This window comes from Vulpes lagopus, chromosome 8 (assembly GCF_018345385.1).
Source record: "Vulpes lagopus strain Blue_001 chromosome 8, ASM1834538v1, whole genome shotgun sequence".
Classification (NCBI taxonomy): Eukaryota; Metazoa; Chordata; class Mammalia; order Carnivora; family Canidae; genus Vulpes; species Vulpes lagopus.
The window spans coordinates 78,116,238-78,141,944 of NC_054831.1; the positions used below are offsets into that span (position 1 = coordinate 78,116,238).

The 25,707-nt window shown below is 49.6% G+C and overlaps 1 protein-coding gene across 1 annotated transcript in view; it reads left to right on the forward strand.

The window, feature by feature from the left end:
* SFMBT2 (Scm like with four mbt domains 2) overlaps window positions 1-24,642 on the forward strand; it is a 212,536-nt gene extending 187,894 nt beyond the window's left edge. The window contains 6 exon segments of the mRNA XM_041767770.1: window positions 2,504-2,613; window positions 9,931-10,106; window positions 12,848-13,014; window positions 13,315-13,578; window positions 14,306-14,434; window positions 19,710-24,642. Coding sequence (XP_041623704.1) covers window positions 2,504-2,613; window positions 9,931-10,106; window positions 12,848-13,014; window positions 13,315-13,578; window positions 14,306-14,434; window positions 19,710-19,850 — 987 coding nt within the window. The 3' untranslated portion in view covers window positions 19,851-24,642.
* The last annotated feature ends 1,065 nt before the right edge of the window (window positions 24,643-25,707 follow it).

The following is a 25,707-nucleotide window of genomic DNA, read 5'->3' on the forward strand; positions in this document are numbered from 1 at the left end:
CCTCTTGGTGCCAGCTTTCTTTCTCTAGTGACAAGGGACGTCCTCCTCCCACTGGTATGGGGGAGAGGAGAGGACACCTTTACAAAGGGGAAATGTCTGCCCTGCTCCTGATTACAAAGGGGGCAGGGCAGAGAGTTCCTGCTGCATGTGCAATGTATTCTGGTGCCTTCAGCTCAAAATAATCCTATGCCAAAGTGGCATATGTTGGGGTGGAGTGTTCTGATCAGTGTAGGAACCAGATAAATGGCAGTGCCCCTGTTATACAGAGGAGGAGAGCCAGTTGGGCGCCTCAAGGACTCATCCTTCTACAGGATGGGAAAGGGGTTTGGGCCCTGATCTGTTCACCCGCAGAGCTCCCTGCCTGTCCGCTGTCGTACACTGTCGACACTTCTGGATGGTGTGGTCTCCACAAACATGAACCCCAAGAATTCCAACGAGGCATCCCTAGAAAGTACTTTCCTCCTGGAGTTCCTTGCACATCCTTAGGCCAGTTGCTTGGAAATTGTGTTTATGACCTTCGCATCCTACCCATGAACTGGGGGCAGCGTCCACCCAACCCTTCATGATCAAGGGCATGACACAGCGGCCTGAGCTTCTGTGCTGTGCATGGAGCCGTAATTCTGAGCCCTGGATGGGAGTACCGGCTGCCAGCCGAGCTATTTTCCCAGAGGAAACTGTAAGATGCACCATGCCACACACAAGAGAATTACTCAGCTCGTGATCCCAAAGTTTTGTAGAGAGCCTGCTGAATTTGGCAATGTGTGATGTGGCATCGGAAATGCCATGGGAAAATTATTCAATATTGGACGCTTTTGACAATTTAATGGCTGCCTGTTCCCAGGCTGAATGGAACCTGGAAGGCCTTTTCTTTTCACGTCTCAAAATGCATTTTGCTCTGCAGCAAATAACATGTAGCCCTGGGCCCTTCCATCGCAAAACACAGTGAAAAGAATCAGTTTAAATGTTATTGTCTGTTGATAAATACTTGGTGCATTATTCCAGCCAGTTCTAATTGGATTTATTTTTAAATTCGATTTCTGCAAATTGTACTGACAGTAAACAATAAAATCAGATGATTATTCTAACACAGAAACAAACCCACCAAAACCACTTGTCTGGCCTCCTAGTGCCTTGGCTGGCCAGCTGGCCGCGTGCTCTTGCTGGAGAGCTGTGGGACCCTTGAGCAGAGCACCGCCTGGCTAGGAGAAGATGCTTGCCACGCTCATTGTACCGTGGACAGTATTTTTAGGATCGGGTCTTCAGTTATGATATGAGAGAGCTTCGTTGTTTTTCAGAATTAAATCAGGACCCAAAGCACACCAGTTGTGTTCTGGAATGTGCCGGATCCGTGAACCTGCAGCCTAAAAACCCTGGCCTTCTTCCTCGCATGCATTCTGTGTGGTGTCCTCCCCCAAAGCAGCAGGGGCTTCGACAGTAATGCCAGTGTGTCTCAGCAGTCGGGGCGCTTCTCACCCTCTCAGTGGTGTTGGGTCTGAAACAGGAAACAGCTGGATGAGGTGACAGGAGGGTGTGGGGGGCGCTGTGGCCATTCCCACCTGGGCGCTGACACACGGTACGTCCTCAGCAAGGGGCGTCCCGGGGACCTCAACATCGTGGGTCTTGGCCTTCCTCTGTTAGGCTGCATTGTACCCTCACGTTCATCGTAAGTGGTCTGTCCAAACGGCAGCAGCTCTGGAACGTGCTGGAAGTCAGAAACTTTCGTGCTTCCTGATGATTTGCTTAGGGAGGGGGTGGGGATGCCCCAGGGGAGTCCAAACTCCTCGATCTTCCCATTCAAGGAGCATGTTGAGGTTAACAGAACAGGGCCTGCAGCTGAGGCTCATGGAGGGACACATCCCGTCTTTCTGGGAGTGACCACAGGTGCACTTCCTTGAACTCGGGAAGTGGGAATAAAGGGAACGTTTCAAGAAATAGGATATCAGATGGTATCAGGTACTCTGGGAGGTCTTTCAAAACACTGACATCCCGGAGCGTTGTGCGCCTATGAAAGGTCCATAGGTTGAGCCAGCACCAGGTGAGTTTCAGGTACTCGGTTAGCCTCCCTACAGACAATCTGAAGTCTGTTCAAAATTGTCGGCACCAATCTGTTGCCTCTTACTGATATCATTTTGAAATTTAGTTTCAAAAATAAAATTAAATTCTCAGTGGCTGACCCTGCTGAAGGGTAATCCTGTTAAAGATAACCAGTGGCTCTTTGGAGGGGGTAGATGGGTTTTCCTTCCATCAGAAAAGTGAGGGCGAGTCAGTCTTCCCCTCTGGCCCGCCGTCCACACAGCCCGCCAGAGGGATTGGACTCGAGCACCCTCCATAGCCCGTAGATGGTGAGCCGAGTCGGGGTCAGGCTGCCAAAGATGTTTCCCCCAACCTGTTGGACGAGTCTCGCGGATACCTGTTTACCTGTCGCCGGGCCGGCGGTGGTTCTTGTCTGAGCAGGAGAGGCTGCCCTTGAAGCTCAATGGCTGTTCTTCTCTCCCCCAAACAGGTTCTCAGCATGATAATCAATGCAGCTTACAAGCCCGGGAGGGTGTTGCGAGAACTACAGCTGGTGGAAGATCCTCACTGGAATTTTCAGGAGGAGACACTGAAGGCAAAGTACGTGTTTTCAGTTTTGGAAAATAAGACTCTTGTAGTTAGCCTGCTGCTTTGAAACTGGTCCTGCGTCTTTCGGAGGGAGTCCCCAGAAATGGGAAGGACTCTCCTGCTGCTGTTCTGTGTGCTGCCTACAGGTTTATTGAGTTGTTCTGTTGCACAGAGTCGCCTTAAGCCGTGCAATTCTGGAACTAAAGGAGAGATTTGTTTAACTAATACTTCATTGTGTTAAACGTTCAGAATCAGAACGTCCTGTGTTTTAGGACCACTTGATTATTTGATCAGAAGGGGAACAATGGTAAAAGAGGATATCCATGATCATTATCATATGTTCTTCATTAGCAACTCTTAATATTTGATACAGTAAGGAGCTTGTGCCACATACAGATGTCCTTTGCTCTGAGAGTTATTTTATTTTTATAAACATTTTATTTCTTTGAGAGTATATGAGCGAAGGTGAGAGAGAGAGAGACTTGCAGACCCCCCACTGAGCAGGGAGCCTGGCCCAGGGCTCGATTCCAGGACCCTGAGCTCATGACCTGAGCTGAGGGCAAACGCTTCAACAACTGAGCGCCACCCAGGTGCCCTGAGAGTTGACGGTTTTAAAAGATAAAAAGAACCAGTACCTCTGCTTCCTTTTGGGTTACAGGTTGACATGTGCTGGTCACTTCTTTTATTTCCAAGTAGACTAATTGGAAACACAATATTTTGGCTTTGCCTAAGTTTCTGGAGCTCTGAAATTGACAGCACCCACTGGATTGCTGTGCTTGATCCTTGTTTAGAAGGCAGATAGAAGAGAATCCATTTGCCAGGATAATTTTAATAATGGCTTTGACTTTGGATCCTTGGTATTCATTTAGCTTTCCATAGACTAGAGCTTACTGGTCCACTTCTTTTTTTAAAAAAAAAAAGATTTTTATTTATCCATAAGAGACACACAGAGAGGCAGAGACACACAGGTAAAGAGAGAAGCAGGCTCCATGCGGGGAGCCCGATGCAGGACTTGATCCCAGGACCCCGGCGTCACGCCCTGAGCCAAAGGCAGACGCTCAACCGCTGAGCTCCCCAGGAGTCCCATCCAGTCCACTTCTTGTATAACAGTGTCCTCAAATAGCATGTAGTTGTGACGTGTGGGAAATGAGGCCTTCTGAACAGCGAGCCATGTTCAGTGGTTAGAGTATGTCTGAGCTCTCCCTGAGAGAAAGCACCTCTCCTGTTTGTAGTGAAAACTGAGGGATGTGAAGTGATCTGCTTGACCTGTATAGTCGACTTAAACTGACCCTGAGTAAGGATGGTGAGTACTGCTCGGCTGTTGTCTCTAATCCTGCTCAACGTTTCCTAGTTTCTGTTTTGAACATGTCTGTAATATTAGACCCCATAAAAGTCATCTGTGGTCTAATGATGCCGTGCCAAATCACAGACCTCAACAGGGATACACGTTAATAGAGACAGTGTTTATTCATATGAATAAACAGTATCAGTGAAAGGCGGCACCGTGCCTCATGCTTCCCAACAGGTATTTAAATGAGCTTCACCCATAGTGCAGAAGAAACTAAAGCAAGTTTTTCTGTTTTTTTTTTTTTTTTTTTTTTTTTAATTCCCCAGCCAAATGTTCCATATCTTTCTACTTGATCTAAGGGAGAGATCGTCAGTAACACAACATTTTCTTTTAAGGTCAACACATAGGAAACAGTGGTGACTGCAAGAGTTGGTACAGAGAAACACTTCCTGTTTTAAACATTCTATGCAAAATCCAGGAGGATTGAGCCAGCAAATGCACCTCATGGATAAGGAAATAGGACAAATACTGAAATCTTAGATCCCTTCGAAATCTCTCCTGTTCCTAAATAAGCCAGAAAGTTGCCCCCAGGAACCCAAATGACGGGGAGAGTTAATTTTGTGGTGTTGGCACGCCTCTTCACGTTATCAGAGCTTTTATTCAATCCAGCCTGACGCAATCAAAACAGACGCGGGGCAGTGAGCCCTGCCGGGTTGTAAAGGCAGCGTGTCACCTATTATATCAGCTGTGACAGTGAAGTCCTTCACCAGATCTCACACAGCAACTCATAATGAGAAAGTGCGTGTCTGCACCGGGGTTCAAGTGTGCTGGATCACAGCGGCATCTCTAAAGCAGCTGCTGATGATGACAGATTTGCAGTTGTGGGGGGGGCGGGGGGAGCATTCCTGTTAAGATACTGTATGTGTTGAGTCACCTCTTTGCTTCTGATGTAAAGCGACAACTTTTCAGATCTTGACAACTTCGCTCTTTTCTTTGGTGCAAATGAGAGGAGAGAGAGAGAGCGCGCCGGCTTCTTCCCATTTTGCTGAAAGGCTGAAGTGCATTCAAATAGATGAGCCTCCCTGGGTCGGGGGGGACCTGCATTTAGGGCAGTCGGTTGTCTCGGTTGTGGTCTTTGAGTGACAGTGTTAGAAGGTGTGCTTCCAGGAGGAGAGGATGTACCGTGGAGATCATCCACCCCGGGGGCTTGAGAGTGTGGTCACTGAGCACCTGGGTTTGCTGACCAGTTTTCCCATGTCCTTGAGAGGACGGAGGTGCCATGGAAAAGGTCTGACCTGTGTGTCGGAGAAAAACTTGGCATCATCCTCATTTGTCCCTTGGTGATTTTTTTCTTTCCTGTTTATCTAACAACCCTACCTTTTATACTAAAATTATCTCAGCATTGAGTATCGTGTAAGGAGTCTCTACCACAAGTCTTTGCCAGGTATTAAAAGGCAAAACCTGGGTAGCTGTGGTGCCAAAGGGAAAACAGATTCTCACGTAGCTCATTTCAGCAGTTCTGGAAGAGAAAATTCTTCCTTTCCAATGAATTTAAGTATCCTAGATTGACCTACATTATTTTGTATTTCAGGAGGAGGAATTTAGGCTATACCATAGGGGGATTAAAAAAATTTTTTTTCCAACTCTGTGCATTTAGAGACATTTAAATGTTTTCTGACATGTTCTAGAATCTTCTTGGCAGGAGAAAGACTGTTAACTCTGCTTTGAGTGGCTTTTGAGATAATCTTTAGAAAATCCAGGTGAAGGCTTAATAGATTTTCCCAGTCCTTTGTTACAGTTATTCAGAATATTTAAAGAGGAGATGTCCTCTTTAATTTGGAGTGAATGAAACTTCCTTATCATTTAGACAGACCCAGGGAAAGTCACGGCTTTGAGGTGAGTCACGCTTGGCTCTACAGAAATGGTATTTTGGTTTCTTTTTTGTAAGCAATTACTGATTTTTTTTTTCTTACGTGTTTCTATTTCACTTTTTTGGGTCTTCTCCTCACGCTCCTATATTGTGAATATCAAGCTGTAATATTTGGCTGTAAAGCGATGTGTGTGAAAAAAGATTCTCTAACAGAAGCTCTTTAGTGGAAGAAAAATCTTTTGTAGTTTGTTCATGTGTTCATTTTCACCTGGCTCAGATGTGTGCACTTGCTCTCCTGAAAATGCATCCATCAGGTTACGGGTGCTGTGCTGGTGCTTCCAGCGCAGGGCAGTGTGGGATATTCTGAATCAGATGAGATCTTCCCCAAAAAGTAAACACACACTCACACCTCCTTCAGTGCACAGGGTTTCTCAGGGTTCTTCACTCCACATGTCCTCTTGACTCAAAATCCGTCTTGGTGTTCCTTAGCCTTACCTGCTGAAGGAGACTCCTCTTTCCAGCACTCTTGTTTCTCCATCTTCATATGGCTTTCTCCGCCCTGCCATATGCACTTGCATGTGGAAATAAATTGCCACTTTGGTTGGTAGGAGGATCCCAGAAGGCCACTCACACTTCCTTATTGATGGCAAGGAGGAAAAACCTTTTCTCTACTCTGTCATGTTCGGTTCCTGGGAGCCTGCAAATTAAACTGACAAATAATCAGATAAGCCAGAGAAAAGACAATTTGCTTATGAGAGGAAATGTGGAGTGAAGAACCCAACATGGATGACATGATCCACTCTTAAACATCAGGGTGGTCCAAGCGAGAGGACTTCAGTTTGGCCCAAGTTCTCTCATTCACTGTTTGCACGCACACGCACAGGAGTGCTTCATGATGGGTGACTTGAAGGGGCGGTTAGGAGTTGGAGCTTCTGTGTATGTTGTATGTTATACTCAACTTAGTGGGGGAAAGACAGTATGGAGTAAAGGCCTTTAGGGAAGAACAAATAGTTTTTATATGAAAGACAAAGGAGTTTTTAGGAGAACAAAGGGGAGATAAGAGAGTTTGTGAAAATGCTGGTTTATGCAGGCACAAGCAGGCTTTGTATCTTTTTTGTGGCCATGAAACTCCGTGGACAGCGGATTTATGGTAGGTTTACTCTGGTCTCTTCCCTGAGATTAGAAGCCGCCCCAAGGAGAGAACTCATGATAATCCTCATTTCTCAGAAGTCTCCGCTTTTCGTCTCATAATGGAAGCTCCAAGAAAGCTGCTTTCTGCATCTGTCAAATTTCAGACATTGTCAACTTAAAATAACTTCTGTGTCTCCCTGAGGTTCTGAGTGGGTCCCCACAGTGACAGCCCAGGAGAGCATCCTTCCTGTGTCCCTCTGTTCTCTGATGTCCTGTGCTGTTCCCAAGCGGGTGTCTGAGACCAGGGTCATCCAGGCCTCTCTGCGGTGCCCCACTAGGAAAGAGCAGATCCTGTTCCATACTTCTCTGGAGCCTCAGTTAGTGCAGGAGTGAGGAGGGAACGGGGTTTGGGGGGAGAGGTCTTCAAAGGAACGGAGGCAGAGTTCCTCTGAGGACGGCAGTTTACCGGATCTTCCTGACTCCCTTCTTCCCCACCTTCTTTACCTTTGTTGGTTGTTATCCTGCATCACTTCTGACCCAGTGATCTTTTTTTTTTTAAGATTTTATTTATTTATTCATGAGAGAGGCAGAGACCCAGGCAGAGGGAGAAGCAGGCTTGCTATGGGGAGCCTGATGCGGGACTCAATCCCAGGACCCCAGGATCACACCCTGAGATGAAGGCAGACGCTCAACCACTGAGGCACCCGGGTGCCCCTGACCCAGTGATCTCTTACATCTTTTTCCCGTCCCTCCCTCCCTTCCTTCCTTCCGAGATCATAATACCAAGGAGTCGTGTGCTGCGTACTAGCTTGATGGTGTCTTTCAAGTTTCCTCTCTTCACAGCACTTGTACTCCATGCTTTAAAAACCTTATCTTGTGTTGTGTTTACAGCAGTCTTGCTGGGACTTTTAATAAATTACATGGCTAAGTATCCTTCCCTCCGGACTCCCAGTCTCCCCACCCTCCTCCTCCACCACGAGGGCTTCACGATGGACTCATCATTCCAGAAGGGCAGAGGAGGGGATTCTGTTACTTCTAAAACCAGGCTGTATAATTCTATCCTCATAAATTTCGATTGGCGTCTCCTAATTAGGAAAGGCTTACTGAAACGCTTGCTTCCCTGGAGTCACCCCGAACCTTTAGAAGGGGAGAAACAGCCATCCTTGTCTCTTTGCTGTAGGCATCAGTTCCTGGCCTGCTCTGTCCCTCAAAGGTGTTTCTCACTGTGTTGGAATCTGAAGGTATGAAGAAACCTGTCTTGGGGGCCCTACTTCCATGGTTTGAATTCGGACCTAGTTTTCTCTTTTCCTCCTGCTTCTGTACTTTATATCATTTTCTTTTTTTAAGGAACTTTAAGAATCTTGATGTTGAGCTCTTTAGAAGAGAGACCCCCAGGGCTACCAACACTGTAGTGGGAAAAACTGCACAGGGAAGTTGCACCAGGGACATATTTTTATTCTGGCTTCCCCAGAACATTAGAGATGCACCGTGTCCACAGAACTGTGCTGGTTTCATTATGAAGCACGACAAAAGCAGCCATCAGGAACTACCCAAGAGTGAATCATGGAGCCCTCCTCGGAGCTGGGGATGTGTTCCTACATCGGGGGTCGATAGAGGTCCCAGAAAAATCAACAGTTGTTCAGGGCTGTGCAATCGAGAGCATGATCTTATCTACAAAGAATTGCTTTTTAGCTCTTACTACACAGAAAGCCAAGCTCGGCACTTCAGAGAAATGCAAGAACAATCAGTACAGAGGGACTGAGAATCTGAAAGACTAGAGAATGAACACAAAAGTCCAGTTTTTTTTCAAGTTAGAATTTAATTTCTTTGCTGTTGATACTGTAAAAAAGAAAAGAAAAATGATTTGTCAGGAGGGGGAAGATTTTTCTAGTCTTCAGAAGTGTAGAAAGAAAGCCTGGTTGAAAGAAAGTCAGGATCAGTTTATCCTATTTCTTCCTGTCACCACATTATTTTTAGGGGACCAGATCTTGGTTTTGAATGTAATACTTTGCAAATTGCCTGAAATGTTCTCCTTACGTTGCACTGTTTGCACTCATTGCCTGGGGCCCGTGTTGTTTTGTGTCAGGCTTTTGGAAACCTGAAACACAAGTGTGCAGAGCAGGTCTGGCAGAGAGCTTGTGCCCATCACCCTTCCAGACATGCAGTGGGAGGGCGACATTGGCTTTCTGGGTAGTCGACGCCTCTGGGTTGTGGTTTGTCTTCCAAAGCCTAACATGAGCGTCGTCTGGCTAAGCATCTGCTGTTTTTCTGGAAGATAAGTTGTTCAAGATTTCACCTTGAAAATGGGGGTGCACATCCAGGCAGGGTGCATGCGGTTCAACAAGCCCCACGGTGCTGAGGCATTCTTCATGTCAGTGGGCTCCAGCTTCCATGACGTGTCAACTGAATAACGACCGGTCATCTGCTGCTACCTGAGAAGTTTATCATTGTTCTGTACCAATGATATTTAAAAGTGAGTCTAGAGGTGGTTCAAACCTATATCCAGGCGCTCCTCTTTGCAGCCAAGCCTTAGTCACATCGTTGTTACCATAAATATTAGGACCAGGGCTTCGGTGCCCATTTTTGAAACAAGAATCCATCCAATGTGCTTTTCCGAAGAGTCAGTCTCTGGTTTTATGCATGTGGTTTTTCTTAGGCAGGAGAAAGGTTTTTTTTTGTTGTTGTTGTTTTTAAAAATTTCCCTCAAACATGATGAGCAACAAGTGACACTATCTAGATTTCAGAAGCGTTCTGGAGCCGGTATTAAATTACATATACCACGTGGCGAGACGATGCCAAGTGGGAATGTTTGTGGCGGCCGGTCTGCCGTGGCACCTCATACCAGGTGTTGTGCACGATCCCGGGCTTCCTTAGGGAGACTTCTCGGAGCTCTTCAGGGGCAGTCAAAGCAAATGGCGTGGAAATCACACACAGCCAACTTTGTTGTTAGAAAGTCACGAGGCTACTTTTGGAATACGGCAGACAGAAGAGGTCTGAGTAACCGTGTGGTCTTACCTTGCTCTCCCTTCCTTCTTTCCAGGTACAGAGGCAAGACGTACAGGGCCGTGGCCAAGATCGTACGGACATCCGACCAAGTTGCAGACTTCTGCCGGCGGGTTTGCGCCAAGCTAGAGTGTTGCCCAAACTTGTTCAGTCCTGTGCTGGTTTCGGAAAACTGCCCAGAGAACTGCTCCATCCATACCAAAACCAAGTACAGTAAGTTCATATCACGAAAAGAATACTGGTCTGCGTGCCTAAATGGTGGGGAAGGCCATAGGTGGGCTGTTCTGTTTTAAAACTCTTGAATAATTTTTCACGGAAAATGCTGCAAAAGAATTATTTTAAGATTTGCTGTGGTGATACTTACGCGTTCCCAGCCCAGGGGAGGGACAGGATGATCAACCCCAGAACAGATTATCACCGGCGGGCGTTGGCAAAGGAGAGATGACGCCGGGTATGCTCTGAACTTCAGGGCATTGGCTGAGTTTGGAAACGATCTGGCTGGAAGGAAAGCCGGGTAAAACTGGTTCCTGGTCATGGCAAGTAACCAGAATGGCTTTCTTGGTCCTTACGCTGACCAAGGAGAGTCTCCCTCTGCCCTTCTGTGCGAGGTGAGCACCTCGTCCTACACGGCTTCCTCCCGTCTATATGGCTCCCTCGGTGCAGAAGCAGCCTGCACTGTCCACGCTCCCGCGGGCTCCGCTGCCCCTCGTGTCCTGGGACGCGGGGTTGGCCGCCCCCACCACCTTTGCTCTGACCTCCCCCCCGCAGGAAGTCCTGCTGTCAGTGTCAGCCTCATCTGTCCCCACACCCTAGAGCCTCTGCCTTCTGGTGGCCTCTCCTGGGTCTTGTCCTTAGCTCTGCCTTCTGCACGCACAGCAGCCACTCGGATTATGTCGAGCTCTGCTGACTCCCTCTGATGCCCGCTTCTGCCCTCAGTCATCTCTGACCCAGGGGTGACCGCATCCCCCCAAGGGTGACCGCACCCCAGTCTCAGCATCCCCACAGGTTTGCTGTCCCGGCCCACACTCCGGCTGCCAGAGTATCCACACTCCGGCTGCCTCAGAGCGCAGTCCATGTGCCAGGAGCCCCAGCCGGCTGAGGTGGATCACCGGTGTGTCACAACCAGGGATCTGAACGTACCTGAACCTCCACTCGGAGTGTGAATTTCCACATGTTTTTTCCTGTACAGGTGCAGGGATATTCTAAACCATTTTCAGCTCCTAGAGTCCGCACCCTCCTCTGGCAGGTTGGACCGCCTGGCTTTCTGCAGCCACGCTCACACATGCAGAGCCACCTGGGTGTGGGTTGGGTGTGGTGACGTCCCGTCCTCTCTCGATAACTTGTTCCCCCTCCTATGACCTTTGGGCAGAGCAGGGCTGCTTGCTAACAGATGCCCCAGAATCACAGAGGACTTGACTAGGAGCTAAACTTACCCTTGAAGGTTGACCTTAAAAATAGGAAGAGGCGGGTTAACCAAGCTCCAATTAAACACGACCAAAATGACTTTGAGACTTTTCTGGGTCTGGGATGATAAAACATGAAAATCCTAAGATCAAAAAAAAAAAAAAAAAGAAAAAAAAGAAAGAAAATCCTAAGATCCCTGGGTCAGGTTACAGTAATTATGGCTGCAGATGTCCCAGGGGGAAATGACAAAACCACACTGAGCAACCGAGAGCTTTGAGGCCAAGCGTCACCCGGCGCAACCCCAAGGCTCTGCAAGCAGACGCACCTTTGTTGTAGTCAGTGAAACTGTGATTTCCAGCATCTGGCCTCTAGGAAACCACCTGTAGATACACACTTCGCTCTCTCAGGCCTTGGATCAGTTTCTTGGGTGTTGAGACCCTGAGGGTGTTTATCTAGCTGAGTTTGAGGGACAAGGCAAAGCATCCCCATACTCCCCCTGCCATCATATCTCCCCACCTGGCTTGGAAAAAAACAAACTGCTGCAGACTTGTTGGGTTCTTGGGTGCGAACAGGTGCTTATCCACTTGGAACTGGTGCTTGGGGACAACCGTGAAGCAGTGATCGTCCTGCTCTGCCTGGTCCCATTGGGCTCATTCTGCATGTGAGGCAGTGGGGCGTCAGGGCCGGGTGACTTTTCCATGGGAACGTGGCAGTGTGGCCACGTATGGGGACCACACTGCACCACAGAGTACATGCTCCACCGTCCCCAGGAGCAGTGTGTTTAGGTATTTTCCCGGCTCCTTTCAACCATAGATCAAGGTTCCCGTTCTGCAGGTGGTTATGTTGTGGGACAGTCGAGACTTTCCGTGATGAGTCTTGGTCGGGATCATAATTGAAAACCGGATCCTTAGCAGTGGCTTCAATGACTTGAACGTGCATTTAACTTACAAAACACACGGGTCGTTATTGAAGGGTGGCCGATGATTCTCTCCCGGGTGCTCTTCATGTTAACAGAGACCTCTCTCAGGTGCTGGCGGGGCTGGCTTCTCCCGAGGCCTCTCTCTGGGCTTGCAGACGGCCGTCTTCTCCGTCCTCACCTGGGCGTTGCCCCATGTGCACGCCCCTGGCGTGCATTCCCCCTCCCCCCCCCACCCCGCACGCTGGTCCCATGGGAGGAAGACCCCATTGCCTTGACCTCACTCACCCTTAATCACCTCCTCAAAGGCCCCACCTGCAAATACACTGGGCATGGGCAGGTGGAGGGAGCTTTAACATTTGAGTTCTGAAGACTCACAGTCCTGCCCAGAACACCTTCGAACCATGAGAGCACTGGAGAAATGTCTCCTCCTCCACGGAAGAGACAGAGGGAAACCTGATGTCCACATGAGATGTTGGATTTTTATTGTTCCGAACGGAAGAGCCATCTTTCTCTCTTCTCTTTTCTCCCCCTCCTCCCCGGTTGTCCTCTCGTTTCTGTAGTCCCCCCGGGTCCACGTATGTACGTGTGCGCAACCTCTAGAAAACGCTTTCCGTCCTCTGTCCCCTTGCAGCCTATTATTACGGAAAGAGAAAGAAGATCATTAAGCCCCCAATCGGGGAAGCCAGCGCCGAGAGTGGGCACCCGAAGCCAGCCAGACGAAGGAAGCGGCGAAAATCCATCTTCGTGCAGAAGAAGCGGAGGTCTTCCACCGTGGACTTTGCCACGGGCTCGGGGGAGGTATGTCTGGCCTGGAGCACCTTCCCGCCTTGGCCTGGGATGCGGGCTGCTCACGGGCAAGGCAGCAGCTGACATGCGACGCCAGGTGTTTGGAAGCCCCAGCTCCTTGGTCGCTGAGAGAGGCTTCATTCTGCTTGGCCTTGTGGGCTGGGGGAGAGCTGTGACAGGGACCATGGGCAGTGGGATGTCCCTACTGACAGGGACAGTAGGATGGGCCTTGGGGTCCCTTCTTGGGGTGCATTTGGGGCCAGCTGGGCAGGAGAAGGCCTCCCTGGATTTAGTGCCTCCCCTTCTCCCCAGGAGAGCGAGGAAGAGGATGCGGATGCCATGGACGAGGACACTGGCAGTGAGGAAACCAGCTCCGAGCTCCGCGATGACCAGACGGACACCTCTTCGGCCGAGGTGCCCTCCGTGCGGCCCAGGAGGGCGGTCACCCTGAGGAGCAACTCGGAGCCGGAGCGCCGGCCGCCCGTGGAGAGGCCGCGGAGGGCCCGGCGGGTGCAGGCGGCCTCCCGTGCCGAGGGGGCGGACCAGGGCACGGCCACCGGCCATGACCCTGTGGAGGTAACACCCGAGGGCCCCAGGGTGGGCTTGTGTGGGGCCAGGGTGCAGGCAGGCTGGTGAAGAACGCCTTGATGTGGGGCTCCCAGCTTAAACTGCCAGGAGAGGTAGCGGCAGCTGCAGCCGAGGGTCCAAGTCTGGGGGAGAGGCCTGGTGATTTCCCGTCTCGAGTGGAGTCCAGGACAGTAATAGCACCTGTTTCTCTGGAAGGTTTTCCAGTCGCAAAGGACTCTTGTCAGGAGAACAGACCTGATGAGTCCTCAGGGTCCCGTTGACCACTGGGCTTCCCCTTCACAGGGCCCCAGTGTTGCCGCAGAAGGTTAGGTCAGCGTGTCGGGTCTCCCCCATACCCACAGGCGGGACATGATCAGCTGGAAGGTCATGGGCACCATCACCACCAGAATAAATGGGCAAGAGCTGGCTGTCTCCCTTAGGCTCTCAGGCGCCGCGTACCATCTCTGCAGCAGAGGTGCATCCTCACCAGGCAGGCCCGGGATTTCCTCAACTGGCTTTTCAGCTCCTGCTCTCACGGTGCCTTTTCTCTTGACCTCTAAGGACACACAACTCATGGGAGGCAAAGTCATAACCCAGACGAGATGCTAAGAACGCCCCTCGAACCCCCAAGTCTCTGTGGCCTGTCGGGTGCCCAGGCAGAGGCTGGAGGGAGGAGGAAAGTCTGGCTCAGGCCCTGCAGTGATCCAATGACCTCCTGCCTCCTTTCTCCCATCAGGACGCAAAGCAAGAGGACGAGGAGAGACTCATTCTGGAGAGCAACCCATTGGAGTGGACGGTGACCGACGTGGTGAGGTTCATCAAGCTGACCGACTGCGCCCCGTTGGCCAAGATATTTCAGGAGCAGGTGCGCTGGTTCTGCGGCTGAGTTTGCTCAGTTTTGTTTGATCTGCTGATTTAGCTGCTTTCTGTGACACGGCTCTGGCAGTTCAGGCGGCCTCCCCATGTTGCTCCCGGGATGCTGGGGGGTGCAAGCCTGGCTCACACTCAGTCCCTGCTGACACCTCCGTGGGGGGCTCCTTGCTGCCAAGCACAGACGGAAGCCCCAGCTCATCTTCTCAGATGCTCCTTCTTGGGGGCGGGGAATCCTGGGGGTTGGGGCTCTCGCCTGGCCTTTGTTGTGTTGGTGTGGGGAGGGGAGAGGCCTGTCCTGCAGTAAAGCCATTTTTGTCTAAAAGGTGTCTGTCTCCCTCGGCTCCCTTTCCCCGTTCTCTGGCTGGAGGGCGCAGGCTTCCCTTGGGCCCTTTTCACCCATGCAGCTTCTTTAGCAATAGGTCTTGGCCTAGGAGGCAAACAGACAAACCCAGGGGCTCTCCCGACGCCCTCTCGGGCCCCCAGGTCCCTGCGCCCTCTCTCTCCTCTGCACCTTATGTTTATTTGATTCATCACATCCAGGGCTTTTAGTTCTATTCAGCAGGAGAAACGGGGCAAGTACATCTCCTCATCTTCCCTGTTCCTCTCAGTGCCCCCATTTCTTTCACTCCTTCCTCTGCAAAGATGACGTTAAAAACCTGTGGAATGTCAGGCACTGTGCTGGGAGATGACTGAATGCAAAACGATCGGCGTACTCTGTACTTTAAAGGAACTTTGATTCTGCAGATAAGATGATATTTAGCTAAAACCTAAGACCTGCTCTGAGCCCTAAGTCAGGGATTTTTTTTTTTACATCGCCCCTTAAACTAATGTGGAAACAAATTGCCCATCTGGACACAAGCCACCCTGCAGATAGAATTTCCAGTGAAGCCTGTGACTTGCTCTCTTGCACTCGTGTGAAGTCTTGCCGTTTCTCACGCCGCCTCACGGTCTAACTGTGTCTTTCGGGGCCTCATATTTAAGGAAGGTACTGTTTGCTGTATAATGAGTTAAAGGTGTGTGTGCACGGTCTTTTTTTAAGATGATACACACCAGTACCCTAGAAGGAGGGTAACTGCGGGCACTCCGGGAGGAAGGGAGAAAGAAGGGCCTCTGATTCCCACGCACGCAGCGACTCCCCCAGATTTTCCACTGGGCTCACTGTGGAAAAAGTGAATTCACGTGGGCAGACCAGGTCTTCCCCTTTGTTCATTCAACACACGTTAACGAGCCCCTGTTCTGTGTCTGGTGGGCATTTTTCTAGGTGCCGAGGATAGAACGGGGAAACAAACTAGAAGAGATCCCTTGCCCTGAACTGCTGTGCCTTCTCAAAAGTGAATTAAAATGCGAGGCCGCCCCTGATGCCTGGGTCCCGGGCCTCAGTGCCCAGCTCTCTCTGCTGGGAGGTGCTGCTTTGGGCCAGCTGCATCCGTGTTTCTGTGCCCCAACCCCCAGCAGGATGGTGACGGAGCCACATCTCACTCATTGTGTGTCTCCAGTATCTACTTTGGGGTCTGACAATACAAACAATGTAGTTTATATTTTGCAAAGAAATGTAAAACGGCTTTAAAAGACCTGGCACCTCCTCAGAAACTAAGGTTTGATTTATCAGGGGAATCCTTTCTCCTCCTTCCTGGACTGTGAGACGTGAGAAAAATGTAGCAAAAGGAAAAGCATTTCAGAAAGAACTGGCGAGGAATACCACCTTGCACCTGAGGTGTAGAAGCATGAAAGTATTTTTACTGAGGAATAGTTTTTGCATCCTGAAGAGTGCACGTGACACTTGTACATCGGGGGCGTGCTGATAAAGGGAACAGCTCTGAAAGCCGCCTCCGGGGAGGAGCCTAGAGGATTGCCGCACGGCGGCATCTACTGTCCCCTCCCCTTTATTTCCACCACCGGTAAATACTGTTCCAAATTTTGCATTTATCATGTTCTTGTTTGAGTTCCTCTCACATGCTTTTTTGAGGTGATGCCATAAGGTTTCCCACAGTAGGTGAACCAACATACGTTTCCGCTCATGGGTTAGGGGTTCCCGTTACCATATAGTTCTGTGCCAACACTTAGCACTGTGTGACTTTGCCACTTTTGTGGGCATAAAATTGTGTCGTGGGCCTCATTGGTACTTCCCTGATAAGGCTGGCATCTCCACCACAAATTTCACCACTTTTGTTTCACTTGTGAAGTATTTGCCCGTGCCTTTTGCCTAATTTTTTTTTCATGGTATGTCTTTGTTGTTGGTTTGCATAGTGAGTTGTATATTCTGGAAATCACTGCCATCCTTCGTGCGCTGTACACAGAGCATGCGGCGTGTGGTTGGGCTGGCCGCTCCGTGGCACCCTGTAATGGACCCCACGGGGAGCACCCCAGTTCACCGGGCTTAGCTGTGCTACCCCGTAGTAAGCATCCTCACCCCTGGTCTCTCATGCCATCCCTACCCTGCCTACTGACCCATTCCAGGACGTTGTACCCAATATCAGCTTGTGGATGTTCAAGTCCTATAACGTGACTTCTCTAACATCTTTAGTGACTCCTGCTCACACAGCCCAGTAGTTCTCATATCCTTACTGCCATCTGGGCTCATCTCGGCTCTACCCTCAGTGTCTCTGAGCTTTCCTTGGGTACGTGCTCTTGTGGACTACTTGCCTTCCATGGGTCCAACCTCCCCTTAATGATTCCCCTTGGCCCCTTAGGTCTGAGTTCAGGCATCACCTGATCTCTGGCGCGTTCCTGACTCCTCCTATAAGGCTGACTGTGTTCCCAACAATTTGAGCCCATAGCTCCATGACCATTACTTTATTTTCTCTGTATTGTAGTGGTCTGTTCATCATAATGGCCCTCCTGGGAGGGAGTCTTGGTTTGTTCAGTGCGGTAACCACAGAGGCCATAGAGTGCCTGGCTCATAGACGGTGCTCAAGAAACGCTTGTTGAGTAAATAAATGGCATCCTTCTCTTAAATGTGGTGCCTGCATATGGCGGCTGCCTTCACTGCTGTGGTCTGCAGAGAGTTATGGAAGCATTTTAGGACTGGCTTTCAATTGCAGTTGAATCTACATGTCCAAGGATGGCCATCCTAAGTATGGATGTTTAGAGTGACGGCTTTCCCTCCAAAGTTTAATATCTGGAAACCATGGTTCTAGGGGCACCTGGGTGGCTCAGTCAGTTAAATGTCCAACTCCTGGTTTCCGCTTAGGTCATGATCTCAGGGTCCTGGGATGGAGCCCCACGTCGGTCTTGCTGCTCAGCGGGGAGTCTGCTGGTCTCCTCCTCTCTCTGCCCCTCCCTGTCCCCTCCCCTGCATGCGTGTGCGTGCTCTCTTTCTCTCTCTTTCTCTCTCTCACTCTAAAATAAATAAATGAATCTTAAAAAAAGAAAGAAAGCAAGCCATGGTTCTAGTACAGTCTCTAACTCAATGATCTTAGGTAGATCAACTAGTTTTTATGGTATTAATCTCCAACTAAAAAAACTTCCTTTACCCTAAAAGAAGTTTCTGTTCTGTTCTTCATTGCACATAATGGTTAAGCCACCTGCACATGGTTTTATAACATCATCCTGTTTCCTACTTAAAATGTGTTTTTATGAGTCCCATGATACTCATGAGACTATGTATCCCCAGGCCTATACCCATTCTGTCAAGTTTTGATAAAATATTAGGCAGATTTGCCTCAGAAAGTGGAGTCGGCTGACAGGTCCCAGGTCAGGAGGTGCCATGGTTTGGTTCATGACCTTGAGCAAAACACTGTTTCTCAGCACTTCCTCTAGTTTGCCCTAGAGGTGGGATATGAAGAGAAAGTAACCTGTAAAAATACTATAGAAAAAGAAAAAACAAACATAGCATCAAAAACTCATTGACAGTTTTATTAGTTTGTCTCCTACTTTCAGCGTGTATTCAGGATTGATTAGCTCACTTTGGGGTTCAGTAAGGTCCAGTGTGGGTCTTGGTTGACAGGTGCTTGTCATTGTGCACATCAAGGCCCAAGCCCATGTAATCTGGACGGTTTAAATTGTACTTATGTCGGAACTCTTAAAGCTAAGGCTTGGTCCTTATTGCCGCTGTACTTATTAGGGATTATCAGCACCTCGAGGTGGCTTTTGAAACACCATATGCTAAATTATGCTTGCTCCTACCATTAGTCCTCCTAAGGCCAACATTTATACCCATTTTGGTTTTTTTTTTCTTTTTTTTTGCTTTTGGTATCTTTAAGACAGCTCGATAAACCACTAATTTTAAGAACATAAGCTCTGTGCGTGTAATTCCTGATGCATGATGTCTGAGATTCACGTGCTTGTGTGCAATTGCAGGATTAGCACGTCTCTGTGGCTTGTGGGAGCCCTGGGTTCACCGCTTCTCCAAATGGCAGAAATTCCCATTTGCTGGGTTCGGTTCCTGCTGTCTTTCTACCACTGGTCTTTACCGCTAACCTTCCCTTACTTCCTTTGGAATGTGAAGACTGTCTTGTCTTCAGTCAAACAACATCTATGTAAATATGGTTATAGGAAGCGAGCTGGTGAAGAAGCCGAGGTGTCCAGTGGGGTGATCCTAATGCTTTGGGGTGAGTCGTAGTCTCTTCCTCCTGCAGCAGCTGCAGCGTAACAGTCTCTAGTGATACAGTCCCCATGTGGACTCGGGGCATGACTGTATGGCTGTAGGGGGCTGGAGAGGACGAAACCCAGAGGCAGACCCTGGGCACCTCGTTCTGGGAGATGCAGCTGTGCAGACGGAGAAGTGTGCCTTTGTGTGTGTGTGTGTGTGTGTCAGTACCTGAGTTTTCCTCAGGGGAGAACTGCTCTGGGTAGTGGCCCATCTCTCTAGCATCTTGTTTCGATGATGAACCATCAGGCCCTGTCCAAGAAGAGAGAGCTCCCCCTCTTCATAGAGAGCTCTTTTCCTGATCACAGGGGAGTCACAGCAGAATGTACGAAGGGCGGGGGTGCAGGAGGGTTGGAGGCACTGTCCCGGCCAGGGGCCAGGGGCTGTAAGCTTGGGAGGGAGGAGGTCCTGCAGCAGCCCACCTCGTCCCCCTCTCCGTCCCACCAGCCAAGGCATGTGAGTTTCAGAGTAGCCAGTATTGTCTGAGAGAAAGATTTTTATTAACTAGAAAGATGAGAGTCCCCGAGCCAAGTGGGTATTGCTGCCACGCGCTCCCGTGAATTGAAGGTGAGGAGAGCAGCTCCTCATGGCCTGGGCCCCCAAGAGGAAGCCTGCCACATACGACGCCTTCCCTTGGTGCACAGTGTCTGGGCTCTAACATGACTTTGTTTCCCCGCAGGACATTGACGGCCAAGCGCTCCTGTTGCTGACTCTCCCCACGGTGCAGGAGTGCATGGAGCTGAAGCTGGGGCCTGCCATCAAGCTGTGCCATCAGATCGAGAGAGTGAAAGTGGCTTTTTACGCCCAGTATGCCAACTGACGCTGCCCTCTTGGGGGGCGATCCATGGTCTCGGTGACGCAGCGTCTCGGGAGGGTTAGGGATCGCAGCTTCATTTTGCTGGACTGTGAGATGGTACATGTACTAAGTAGCACCGAAAAGCGGGAAGCAGGGAGGGCCCTGCTCATGCTCCTGCCTGTTTGACATGGCCACGTTTGCAAGCACGCCCAGGACCACCCCAGTGGCTTCTGGACAGTGTTGGGCGCCGTGGAAAATGGAAGAGCCTCTTTGTACATCCACGCCTCGCCTTGCTCCGTCTGGAAACCAGGCAGCTCCCCACTAAGGGCTCTCTTCGACCACAGCCCCCTTTGCTTTGAAAACTAAGGCACAGTGGAAGCCTTTTGTCCACGTGTCCATGGAGGCCCCCCGGCTGGTCATTCTGCTGTGGTTGTTACAAACACTTCTTTAGTAATGATGCACATGTGGCTACGGCCGCGTGGGTGTCGCTGCAATTTGATCTTGGGGGCGACTTAGTTCCCCAACGCGCTTGTTCCAGGATGCGGTTATGAAAGGATGGGCTACACCTGCGTCACCTGTCAGAGGTGCCTTTTAGGAAGCAGGGGGCATGAAGGCAGGCAGCATGTCATCACAGACAGACCGTTCTTCCTGAAGGATGGACCCCCAGAGCCTGTAGAGGGTTCCGTTTGCAATTTCTTAGAGAACTTCACACACTGCTAACTTTCTCATTTAATTGTGACCAGATCAGGGAGTCATTCCTTTAGTCTGTTGGGAAATACTGAGCTGTGTATCGAAAGAAAAGCTTAATTTCAGAGAGGAATGGGAAAGGCATCAGGAAGCTTTTAATAAACCAGCCGCATCCCCTTGGAGGACCCTGCAATGAGTCTCTTGATGAGGCTGGCTTTGCGCTCCATCAGCCTGGCCCTGGGATGGCTATGGAGGAGGCGGGCACTCCTGGTGGGAAGCACATCAGCAACCTGGGCCGGCCCTGCTCTCCCGCTGGCCCAGCTGATGGCCAACCGTGACCCTGGATGGTGGGATCACTCTGGATGTCCCTATCCACCTCCTGCTCCTGCTAAAGGCGAGTTCCAATCTGCTCGCATGAGACACAATAGGTGAAGAAGACCCGTTTCACCACTGTGTTTACAGTCTCCTGTAGCCCACTCTGGTTTGGAGGTTCCTGATGACATTTCTCAGGCAGTTCTCATTACGTCAGTCGCGTCACCTGTGGAGAGATCTGAGGCTCTGAGAATTGGCTGGGATTTTGTTTTGTTTTGTTTTGTATTTGTACCAGTCACTTCATCTGCGTTTGCATGTGAGGGACCCAATGCGCTCAGTGAAACCCGAATGGATGGCTCTCCTCTGTTGTGGTCAGTGGCCCAAATGCCTTTGGAAATGGGCGCAAGGAAAGCAGACCTTTGGATTGTCCCTCAGGGGACACAGAAGGGAAGCCTGCCCTACTGCTACGTTTGTACTGTAATTATCTTGATCTCTCCTCCTTGATTAGAGTCTCAGCAGCTGCAGTGACATCGTGTGGTGGGCTTATTAGCTGTCACGTTTCTGCTATATTTTTATGGCATGATTATCTGTCAGATTTTGCAAAGTTTGATTATTAATGCTGACCTTTACTCAACTGTGTTGCTGTTACACACGCAAACAGGAAGCCTATTTTGCAGGTAACTTTTTACTCCGCCCCCACACCTGGCTGATTTCTACCATGTTTTAAATGTTTGGCAAGTGGGTTTGCCTGGGGACCAGTGACGGAAGGACCAGCGTCCTACACTAGCGCTGGCAGTGTGGCCAGGTCGGGAGATCCGTGCTGACTGGTCCTTGGCTTGCGGTTGGGCTTCCAGCTCCTAGGCTGAAGCATCGGTCTCCTCCCAGGTTCCCGCCCCTGCCTCCTCAGCCACATGCTTTTGGCCTTAAACGCTCAGCCTGGTGGAGTCTGTCGGAAAGGGCACCAATTTTGAGATCTTTGGCTTCTTCCCTGCACTGACTCACTTAGGATCCTTCACCGTGGCCTTTCTGAGCTGAGCTATTCCTGTTGTATCTGGAACCAGAGCAGAGGGTTGTGGTGGCTGCGACGTGGCACTGTATTCACAGGATGCGTGTCCCCTTCTTGTGCCCTTTCTGGTAGAGGTACAGAGGAGGAGGTGCTACATCGCGGAGGCATATCTTGCAGGCATCTCTGGACCCCCCAGCCCCCCAGAGGATCTGGAAGGATCTCCCACTGGCAGGCTGGGCGAGATGCGGCCACCATTGCTGGCGAAGCTTCCTGCCTCCCAAGGGGCTGCGCACCCAAGACGCCCCAACTTCAGTCTCTTTCTGTGTGGCAATCGGTCTCTTCACCCCCTTCCACTTTCTTGTGAGGGAGGAAGATGTAGCTGGGGCCAGAGGTCGAGGGCCCAGCTCTGGGGTCTCCCCCATGAAGGCTGTGTGTGCCACCTCCTGGCCCTCTGAGAGCCAAGAACCCTTCCAGGACCCAGAAGATGCTTTTGCTGTGTCACCAGCATCCTCCTGAACTTGGACCCTCTGCGGACTCGCGCTGGTGGGTGCACTTCGCGTGGGTAGCAACCTGGCTATGGAATGGGAAGGTGGTGTCTGTTTCTCTGTAGGATTCACCCCCCACCAGCTTCTGTCTCATAAATAGGGCTGATTTCCAAGGAACCTTTACCTCGTGGTTACTGTGTCTCTTACGGCAGGAAATGCTGATTCTACACGCCCCACCCTGGGTACTACCGCAGCCCCAGGCCAGACATGTGTCGGCTGGAACACCAACAAGTGATGCCCACCTCCTCCATCCCCAGATGCCACAACCTCCACTCTGTCTCTGTGATGATACTTTGGGACCAAAGTCCTGTGTTCTGATTACCTGGGTCCTCGATGCACCCTGCCACGCGTTACCTCCTGGAGCTGGATGAGAAGCGTGTGTCCGCTCTCCCAGCCAAGTAGACACTTCGCCATCTGTACAGTGTGAGGCAGAAATACCACCTTGCCTTTAATGGTGGGAGTCATCACACAACCCCATCCCAAAACTGCGGGAGCTTGTCCAGCTCCTGCCTTATTGACCGCATCTGTACTGTATTGGGAAAGTATCCCATCCACAAGAGGACAAACCTAAAAAAAAAAAAAAAAAACCTAAAAGGAACAGGGTACGGCTGGCATTGCAAACGAACTTCTTTGCTTTTCAAAAACAAACCAAAAAAGAAAAATGGAAACCAGTTCCCTTCCAGTTGCATAGTACAGAGAACTCACCCATCACTTTTAAAATTCGGTCCATTTGATCAAAGGTCAACTCACACACACACACAGTGTTTGGGCTGCACGGCCATTAGGTTGCTTTACCTTATTTGATCATATCTGAAAGAGTTATTTCCTGTGTTTGCTTTGATTGGCTCCTCAATAAATTTAAATAACTCAGACCTTTGACACTGACCCCCCATCCACCCGGCTGTCATCTCTGGGAGGCTGATTTGGATCGGTGTTTGAAGCTCAGAGTGTCCTAACTTGTCTCTCAGAAATTCTGAGTGTTGCAGCGGGCAAGTTCTGAGATTTGCCTTTTATCTTAGACCAGACACCTTCCTAAGAGCCGCCCTCCTTTCATTTTGCAAGCACTGGGGGTTTTCATACTTTCTTGCGTAGAATACCCGTTTCTGTTTATTTCTGTACATAGATCTATAAAAGCTGTAGTGTTAAAATCTTTGTTGTGGTTTGAGTAACATTGTTGCCTTTTCGGTTGAGATGGTGAACCTAGGATCCAAGTACTCTGTTCTGTCCTTAGAAAGCTGTGATCGAGTGTGCAATTGTTTTTGAAGGGAACAATAGTAAATTAAAGTCCCTGTAGTCTTTAAGGAAGAAATTGTGGAAGAGATAGACAGACTGCCCGTGTCTCTTGGTGCAATAACTAATAGCAAGGAAAAGTTCTATTTGCAAGTATGACGAACTAGTGATCCTCTTATTCATTTACCGTTCTTTTCTGTTCAAGAGTTTTCCAGAAATTGCTTTAGTCCCTTTGACTCGGTTAAGTATTTCAGTTGGTTTTTCTAGCTTTTATCACTAGAGTTGGTTGACAAGTAGCCCAAAACATGGATGCAATAAAATCAAATTGTGCTGGTTTTGATCCACTTAATCTAAAAATTGTACTTGCTGACACAGTGGCTGCTTCGGGTGTGGGTCAGAAGCGCCTCTAGTTCCAGCGATGAGTACTAACCCAGACGGTTTCCTGAGCGGTGGTCTTGCCATCGTCCTGGCTGGTTTTCAATGGCGAGGATTCCGTACCAGCAAGCACGCAGGTCCGGTCATGCAGCCAAGCCACGGCACGGCTTCAGGTGGGCCTGACGCATACCCCGAAGGGAAGGCAAAGTTCTGGGACCAGCATTTGCTGAAAACCAGCTTAAGATGGGAAATTGGAGACAATTTTTTTTTTTAATGACAGAAGAAAAGATCATCTCATTTGTTGTTCACAATGGGAGCAAGCATGATATCCAGAAGCATCAACTGTCCCTAGTCGCGAATGTCAGAAACCCTTTTCCCGTTTTTTGCATTCCAGTTTGAGTAGTTGGTATTGAAATTTGATTCCTATCTTGTGTACGGTTCGGTGTGTAAAAGGAAAAATCCGTGTTTTTACTTTTGGGATGTGCAGGACAAATGGGCATGTTGTTGGTTTGTTGTAAGATTGTATTCTGTATATATGTTTCCATGTAAATAAATGAAAATCTATATCAGAGTTATATTTTAATTTTTATTCTAAATGAAAAGAAACCCTTTTTACTTGAAAAAAAAGTTGTAAGCCACATTGTTAATAAAGTAAAAATAAGTTCTATGGTGGTGTCTGTGTCTTTCCGTGTAAGGTTACTAACAAATATTATACGGAGGGTCTGCATTCTGCGGTGTTTTTCTTTTCCTGCTACACGCCAGAGCATGCATTTGTAGGTTCTGAAGGTCCCGTGCAGTCTTTTGGAGTTACCTGCCAGCCTTGGAGCTTTTTATTCATGGCACCTGCGTTTATTCTTCCCAAAACTGCAGTACATCCCACACACACATCACCCCTGGGCTTCCCACACTTAGCGATGGTGCTTCTTCCATGGTTGCCTGGTGCATCGTGAGGGAGACCACGCTCCATCTGGGGGAGCATACTCAACCGTATTTACACGTACGCTTGTCCTTCGCATGTCGCCAGTGGGCGTTGGGCATCTCGGAAGAGCAAGAGCTGCCTTTGCCACCCTGCCCGGCCGTGCAGTCTCTGTCTCGGGTGGGACATGCTCCTCCCCATCTCCCACGACACGCTCGGACAGCGTTCCCGAGGCTCTGGGGACAAGCCAAGGCCCACGGGATGGGCATTTGGGGGAAGGTGGTGGAGGAACACGGCGACTCTCCTTTCTCCTGATCCCGGCCCATCTTAACCATCCGACTTCTCTTTATTTATTTTTTTAATAAATTTATTTTTTATTGGTGTTCAATTTGCCAACATACAGAATAACACCCAGTGCTCATCCCGTCAAGTGCCCACCTCAGTGCCTGCCACCCAGTCACCCCCACCCCCCACCCTCCTCCCCTTCCACCACCCCTAGTTCATTTCCCAGTTAGGAGTCTTCCATGTTCTGTCTCCCTTTCTGATATTTCCCACTTATTTTTTCTCCTTTCCCCTTTATTCCCTTTCACTATTATTTATATTCCCCAAATGAATGAGACCATATAATGTTTGTCCTTCTCCAATTGACTCATTTCACTCCGCATAATACCCTCCAGTTCCATCCACGTTGAAGCAAATGGTGGGTATTCGTCGTTTCTAATTGCTGAGTAATATTCCATTGTATACATAAACCACATCTTCTTTATCCATTCATCTTTCGATGGACACCGAGGCTCCTTCCACAGTTTG